This window comes from Cuculus canorus, chromosome Z (assembly GCF_017976375.1).
Source record: "Cuculus canorus isolate bCucCan1 chromosome Z, bCucCan1.pri, whole genome shotgun sequence".
Classification (NCBI taxonomy): domain Eukaryota; kingdom Metazoa; phylum Chordata; class Aves; order Cuculiformes; family Cuculidae; genus Cuculus; species Cuculus canorus.
In genome coordinates this window covers 40,111,595-40,120,058 of record NC_071441.1, presented here as the reverse complement: position 1 = coordinate 40,120,058, position 8,464 = coordinate 40,111,595, and the positions used below count along the sequence as shown (strand labels likewise).

Here is an 8,464-nt window from a genome sequence, read left to right as displayed (position 1 = left end):
CCAGGCATGGGGCAGCCACAGCTTCCCTGGGCAACCTGTGCCAGTGCCTCATCACTCTCATCACAAAGAATCTCCTCCTTATGTCTAGTCTAAATCTGCCCCTCTCCGGTTTATAGCCCTCCCCCGTAGTCCTACCACTGCAAGCCTTTGTGAACAGCCCCTCCCCAGCTTTCTTGTAGCCCTTCCAGGTACTGGAAGGTTGCTATAAGGTCTCCTCAGAGCCTTCTCTTCTCCAGGCTGAACAAGCCCAACTCTCTCAGCCTGTCCTCGTATGGGAGGCACTCCAGCCCTCTGATCATCTTTGTAGCCCTCCTCCTCCCGTTCCAACAGCTCCATATCCTTCTTACATTGAGGATTCCAGAACTGGACACAATACTCCAAATGAGGTCTCACAGGAGATGAACAGAGGGGCAGAATCACCCCCCTTGACCTGCTGGCCACGCTTCTTCTGATGCAGCCCAGGATACGGTTGGCCTTCTGGGCTGCGAGCACACGTTGCCAGCTCATGTTGAGTTTCTCACCGACCAGCACCTCCAAGTCTTTCTCTGCAGGACTGCTCTCAATCACATCATCCCCCATCATGTATCGAAACCACAGATTGCCACCAACCCAGTTGTGGGACCTTGCACTTGGCCTTGTTGAACGTCATGAGGGTTGCAACTTATGTATGCTTTGACTGTATAGAGCCTTTGTGGATTGTCCTGGAATTTGCACACACATAAGGTGGAGTGATCCCCTGCATGCCCAGCATCATGTTGAAGAATACCTTACCTAATAATCATACTGGCATTGATTGTTGTGTTTTGCGGAAACAAACCTTGTAACCCAAAATGAGTTATAAAGCAGGTATGTTTATTTCCAATGCTGGGGTGCAAGGGAGTTCTCCTCCTAGCTTGCACCCCGTATAGCTTAACAAGCAGCTACTTATAGTGTAAAGACATGCATAGGTATAAGTGCCTACTACATAGTCATACCCTATCCCTGCTTTGTATTATAATTAGATCTCTAAAGTTCACTCCAGTCTTGCGTCAGCGTAGTGCCTCCTGATGGTCATTGGCCGGAGACTTAGGGATGAAGTAGGAAGTCTTCCTCGGGATGAATATATTTCTTTTTGAACTTTGCACAGACTCAGCATTAGGAGACGTAGTTATGTCTTGAGATGGGTATGTGTGGCACAGAGAATCTAATGTTTGAGTAACTATTTAATCTGCAGTGTCACCGCTATAGAAAGTTCTAGAGCACCAGCTGACTTCTACTAGTGATTGAGTTGTACTTTCTTATATTTTCCCTTGCTTATTTTGTATCCATAAGGAAATGTTTTTCATTTGCGGAAACTTCAAAGAAATGGAATTCATGTTTATTTATAGGGTAGTATGAAGTATGAAAATACACAATATTATCTTGAGAAGAAATGCCTTCCAAAATTCCTTCAGTTAATACAGAGATGTTGTAAATAAATACACATTTGAAACTATATTTACTTGTTTATTGCTTTTTAACTAGAAACATTAAGTGAATTTTATATATATACTAATATTAAACTTAACGTTAGTTGATAGTGATTACTTCCATGACAACCAAGCCCAGTCCAACAAACCAAGTCCAAACTCCAACAAACCAAAAAAAATACTCCAATCCTTATCTCACAAATCAGCTGAGCAATAGGCAACAATTAGGTGTAATTATGAAAGATACAATCATTTGACATGTTAAGTGGTTTATCTATCTGAATGAAATGCTTTGCAATCTAATTAGAAAATTCTAAAATGTGCCACAAGACAATATGTCTGTCAAGCTGTAATAGCATTTTCATAGTGTGGAAAGATTTTAACTGTGCTTGCTACATGGGAAAATGCAGTTCCTTCATACCTATAACCAAAACACATGCTATACATGAAACCTTACCTAGACAACAGCAGAAAGCAAAAATTCCTTTCCTAAGTACATCTAAGACAACATTTTCAAACATGACTGGCTAAAGTCCACACTTAAATAAAACTAACCTTACTTTCAGTCCTGTCACAATTTACATAGGAAAGAGTTAAGGTTAGGAGTGTTAATCTCATTTAGATGTGACATTCTAGTTTCTGCCTTCAAGTTTGTGCAGCTGTTAAGCATATGTTTCTCAGTGATGACTGTCCTCTTACAAAAAAGATTTGATTGCAGTATAGCTGTAAACTAAAGGATATGTGTAGTCCTCCCTCTGAAGCTGATATGGAATCCAGAAGAATAATTTGTCTATGAAAGGACATGACTAATTAGTACAAATAAAATAATATATTGGTCCATCCAGCTTACCTAGGAGATGCTGAATTTGGTCTTTTTTTTTTTTTTCCATTTTAGTAGTACAGAAATAAATATCACGTTTTGAGTTACCAAGTGCGACTCTTTAAAAGCCCAACAAACAAAACCAGAAAGTGAAATAAGCAATTGTTGCGATTTCATTACTAAGCTGTAAAGAAGAAAAAAAAAGAAGTGCTTTTATGTTTCTCTTCAGAACAAATTTCTCTTTACATACTGATTTTGATCTCAAACATGGGTTGTTTAAAATGTTCTTAGAGAAAAAACATACAGAGGCCACTCATTATCAACACTACGTGATAGTCTTGCAAATAAATTTTCTAGCTATATGTCAAAATAAATTAAATAGCTTGTTTTTCTTTCTGACCCAAGAAACTGAAGCACAATATTGTTCTAGGAAAACTAAGGTACACGAGTGCGGTGCATTTCACTGCAATTTCTGAAAAACTTACATTTTTGAAGTTACTGCAAAAAAACCCAAACGCAATATAAATAATTCCTTCCGTGTTAAAAGGCCTTTGAATGAAAGTTCGTAGAGACAATGTTAGTTAAAATCCATCTCAGATCCACTAAAACTGTGTGCGCATAACACCTAATGACTTAACAGCGAGCAGTAAGAACTAAAGTACACTTACTAATTTATCTATGGTTGATACATAACAAAACCATGAACAAAGAAATCTAATACAGTTGCTTTAGTAGCAGTATCTACAAAAACTGCTATGAAAAGTAACTATGTCTTAGGGACACTAGACTTTTTGTCCATTTCGATGGAATCTGAAGCAATAAAATTGACACCAGCTCCAAGGCTTGAGCGTCTCAGAGATAATTCAGAGGGAGGAATATAACGTAGCTCTCGGCGAGATAGTTTTACTGGAGTTACTCCTTGAAACTGTGTAATGGTTTCTCTTCTCTGGATGACAGAAGGTAGATGAGGATGAGATGCTGAACGCTGATCTTCATCTGTTCCTGTTTTGTCATCACTACTGTTTGACAAATGTTCTTTATTGCACCCAAATTCTGAAACATCTTCTCCAAGACGGTATGAATTCTCCTGTGTTCTTGAAGTACTTGTTCTGTCTGTTTCTTTTATTTTCCCTGGTTGACTATTGGTCTCAGGGTTAACTGTTGACTTGAATTCTGCAGAAGCAACTTCTGCTTCATATTGAGTGGATGCCATGTCAGCAGCACTGTTATCTAAAAAGAAATTTATCAGGAGATAAGTAGCTTAAAGTTACAACTCTTCTGAGTGCTTGCCATCAAGAAATATTAGTTAGTCAATACGGTTTTATAGCATCAGTAACTTGTAGTGTGAATGTGGTAAAAAATTATCAGCACCTCACATTTTGTCCTTTCTGTTAAAAAGTTTGTCATCTACAAAACATCAGAGGTATTAGCTGTTATTTCCCCGACCTGGTGCTGGTAATACAAGCCTCACCATTCTAACTTGTAATGTATCATAATTGGCAGTCTCAAAACAACTGAATCATGACAGTCAAATATGAAATTATTCATATAATCAAAACCAGTCAGCAATTACACTAGGACAACAGCTAAAATGCATTCTGCAAACTTGACTGTAATATACACATAAGGCTCTAAAGTTCAGCATAAAATTAAAAAGTGTTTTTACTACGTTATATAGCAGCATGCCTCAAAACACTATTCAAAAGAAAAACAGCTAAAGCCATAGTTATTTCTTACAAAACATACCAACATATGAATTTGAAAAAGTTTGAAATTCACAGGGATCATCTCTCTTCTTGTCCTTGCTACAGTTTGGCTAGGATGGATACATGTCTGGAACTACATGCTTCTTTGTACACTAGACACAGAATAGTCTTTCCACACTCGTTTCTAATCTAACCTCTACAATATCCATGTTTGCAGTTTGACAGTGTACTTTGTAGTAATGAATGTGTTGGCTCATTATCCTACCTACAGGGCAACGGCTGAGCCTTAATTCACTCTGCGAGTAGCATGTATGTGATTAGCATCTATGTGTGAGGAAGGCATTGCAGGGCCTGAATGGGAAGAATCAGAAGCCTTGTCGTGAGGAAGCACCACTCATGCTGAGAACTAAGAAGAAAGCTAAGAAAGTTGTATTGTGCATGTGAGGTACAGGTGATGACATTGAGGAGTGTGAGACAAGGAAAATTGTGACAGAAGTTGAATCTTCTTTTCTCCTCCACCTGAAAAGCTCTACTGCAGTTTTGAATTCTGGAAAGTAGGATACAGAACAATTAAAAACTTACAGTAGTGGTTCGTTGTTCATTTGTTTTGTTGGTTTTGTTAGTTTTCTTGTGTGTGTCAAAGCAAAAAGTCGCATTACAGATCTCTTTTTTTTTCCTACAGGTGTATAAATCCTCTCCTTTAGCCTTACTAAGTAATTAACTAAAACTAGTAACTAAGCTAATAACTGATAACTCAGTAAGTAACTTTTATGAAATCAGGTGCTGGGAGCATGGTATATGACAAAGCTGTTAGTCAGGTCATTCAGACCCTTTCAATTAGTGAAATTCTGTTTTCTTGACCACAACAGTTTGAGGATGTAGATGCTGTAATTATTTTAGAATCCAGAGAAAACAGGACAACAATTTAAACCACTGGTATGCTACTGCTACATCTACAAGCCACTGTAGTTTCTCCTTTGAAACTGTGGAACAGTTAGTTCAGTCAAAGTGATTTTTATGTCTACCTGATATACCTGTGTATTCCCCACCCTTCAAATGGTCTATTGACAATTGCATAAGTGTTTTAAGATAATATACTTACATTTAGTGGATGCCAGTAATTGATGAGATGACCCTCCAAGGAGGCCCTTCAATTTCTTCTTCAGCTCTCTGCTGGTTTTCTTATAGAAAAACAAGTCTTTTTCCACTTCCTGGACTTTCGCTTCATATCTTTTCACAGTTTCTGCAATACCTTCACTATCTTGTTCTAGGACAAGTAAAAGTAATTTAAGAACCAAATATCTCTGTGCAAAGATGTCTATCTAGAGAATATGTCTTCTATTTTGCTGACACTTTGTTTGCAGTCTGTATATTTTAAGTGGTGTGACACAGGATCAAAAAGACCATGCCAACCTCGCTTCTCAGTTTTAATAAGTCTTTAGAAGATCAGTATCATCAGGACCACTATCTTTCAGCTTTCCAAAATCAGCAAATTCTGTATGAAAATACTACAATTCTGATACTGCTTTAAAAAAATATTCAATTTTCGGTTCATAGACACCATATGTCTGTTCCTCAGCATCCTACACAACATCAGAGTTAGTGACAGTCAAAATATATCTCTGAACCCTAAAGGGTTTTTTCAGTTGGAATATAATATTTCTCAGTAGTGACTGAATCTAATGCTTGTCATACAATCCCTCTCAAGAAGCAGATACCTTGAAAATGATGCAGTATTAACTGTAGTTTTTTCTCATGTTCTTTTTGTTGTAGAGTCAGCTGCCTGTCACATTGCACCTTGACATGTTCAAGTGCAGATTCTAATTCACGTATTATGTCTTGCTGGTCTATGACCTTCATTTCCTGTTCTTCAATCTGCAGTTGTAATTTACACACTGACTCACGCAGACCAACAATCTAAGAAAGAAATACACTTCTTTTGATTTATCAAACCATTTTCATATAAGTTTTTACCCTTCTTCTTAACAGATTAAAGCATACAATACAATGGTCTCTATGATACATAAACTTATACTGGAAACAGACTTGCCTGCTGCTGTAAACTCACACTGTAGAACTGAGCTCAGTACACTGTGAACACATGGATTAGTGGATATTTGTAATACCCTGTGTGGAATTTAAACTGAAACAAGAGTGTTTCCCTGATTTTGCAAAACTTCTAGCTTGCATCCCACAGATAACCTGTTCACAAGATCACTCAAGGTTCACCCAGGGGCTACCCAGGTTCATGCAAGGTCCACCCAAGCTCCCAAAGACACACCATATCTTGATACATTTCATTTTTATGTTTCCAGACATCAGTATGATTCTTCTGTATTTGGCTGTAAATACTGCAGGCAGTGTAGGTAAAAATAGTTTATACTGGATTTAGGAAAATAAAAAGAATACTAGCTTAAGTTTTATCAAGCCTGTAGCTGGGAAGAATTTCAGTACACCACTATTTAGTTATGTTGCTGCACCAAAAGTTAGCAACACAGAGGACTAGAAAGGAACAAGGAAATTTCCAGATTTGCAGCAACTTTTAAGCTAATGACTCCGAAACCAGATATACAAAGTTAACAAACAAGTATCCTATTTAGGTTAATAAAAAATTTTAAAATATCTGAATTAATAGCTGAAGCATGTAATCTAAAGAGATTTCATCAAAAGACTGTTAAATTTATTTTTCTTTCTTGACACCATTTTGTTTCATTATCTAGAATAGTAGTAGAAAACAGGATGAAACATTATTCACTAGCCAAAACAAACCTTGTTGAAATATCTGAAAAGGATAGCTCTGAGCTCTGCAGCAGGCAGGGAAACCAGTTTTCCTATTACATTATTCTCAGTCTGTGAAAGAATCTGAGCAGATGACCTAAGCAAGTGCTGGCGATTCTCAATACTTTCGTTCTTATAATCAATAGCAGCCTCCAGGGCTTCAATCCCTTCTTCCAGCTGGTAAAGGACATGTTCCTCCTACAGAGAAACATGAGTAAGATCTTTAGGAAAAAAGTGTAGAATTAATCTTTCTATACATTAGACATTCTTTAACTCTATTCTTAAGAATGATACTAAACTTAAGGGCAAGACAAACTACTAGTAGCAGTACCGAGAATAGAATGGGAAAAATAAGAACTAGATTACAAATCTGGAACATTTGTCTTTTTCTGCCATTGTACCCCTTTCATGATACAAAGATCAATTAAGTGGTTCATCACAAAATCAGAAATCGTTTTCCTTTTTAGCCTTCCCTCATCTTCCTCACAGTTAGGCTTCTACTGTTATTTTTTTCAGTTGTGCTAGTTTTCTATTTGGTTGACGAATGGATGAGGTCAGTAAGGAGTCTGGTGACCACAGCTTGTGTAGGAAAGTGGCATAGCCTGAAGCACTGCAGAAGATTTTCAGAAGTGAGGCCAGCAGTGCTCTTTCTGTCACATTATCACCCCAATGACAAATTCATACTGTTTTTCAAGACCTAAAACAAATCTGTGCATTTTTTATTAATTTATTGTATCTTCAATGTAATTATACTGATCAACTCTAGTGTGGTCTGTTCAAGTAATATGACTTATTTTCACTGTAAAGTATGGAGGCCTTCAGGTGAAGTTTGCTTTTTCACAAAAGTCAATAAAAAAAACAAGGGACATCACTATGCAAGTACATTGCCTTGTTCTATGTCCTGACATTAAAATACCTGCCTCCAATAAACTGATGAACTTCTGGTTCCCTTATTTCTGATTATATGATCCTTGGGCCAGTGGAGTTTGTCAAGGCACTAGCTGAGTTAAGTTCCTCTGAATGTAAACTTTGTTCACTGGTACGCAAGTAGAGCTCTCAATATTTTACCACTGCTATTTTACAAAAGTACCCAACCTCAGTTACTTGGTTCCAGCTTACCCAATATTTGGAAACATTTTAGGTTCTGATTGGAATTCGTTATTATACAACACTACCTAAAACCTATATTTATCTCAGCGGTGCTTACTTACTTCAGTTGACAAAATTTTACCATCTTTCAGTTTTTCATCCACGCTATTTCTTCTTCTGAGCAGCTGATCCCTTTCCGCCTGGAGTACCTGAATTTTTTCCAAAATGTCTGTCTTATCTTCAGAGGTGCTGCCCTGAAGCTGCATACTTTTATCACACAGTTCTTGATCCAGCATACTTAAGCGAGTGGACAATTTCACGCTATCTTTGTTTAAAGCCTAAAAGAAACACAGCAATCACAGATATAAAACTGAGATACTCCATCCAGCAAGATAAGTGTAGGTAAGAAAGACCTTTACATTCTGCAGTGAAAGACTTGCCTGCTTCTTACAGTGAGGGCACATATATTTTGAGTGGACAACTACCACAAAATTTACTATTTACTCAGAAGATGAAAGAAAAGAAAAACAGTCAATGTGCAGTTTTCTATGTACTAAAAAATTAAAAGGGATAGTTATTATAACTGACAATGATACTTCCATTTCTATTGACTTTTGTTACTG

The 8,464-nt window shown here is 37.3% G+C and overlaps 1 protein-coding gene across 2 annotated transcripts in view; it reads right to left on the bottom strand.

Annotated features, from left to right (window-relative positions):
- Positions 1-950: 950 nt before the first annotated feature.
- Positions 951-8,464, bottom strand: part of KIF27 (kinesin family member 27) — a 33,021-nt gene continuing 25,507 nt past the window's right edge. For both annotated transcript variants that reach the window (XM_054055103.1, XM_054055104.1), the window contains exons 14-18: positions 7,964-8,179; positions 6,744-6,950; positions 5,693-5,891; positions 5,077-5,241; positions 951-3,498 (exon numbers count right to left, since the gene is read on the bottom strand). In XM_054055103.1, the coding sequence (XP_053911078.1) occupies positions 3,035-3,498; positions 5,077-5,241; positions 5,693-5,891; positions 6,744-6,950; positions 7,964-8,179 (1,251 nt within the window). In that variant the 3' untranslated portion in view covers positions 951-3,034. The remainder of the gene's footprint in view (positions 3,499-5,076; positions 5,242-5,692; positions 5,892-6,743; positions 6,951-7,963; positions 8,180-8,464) is intronic.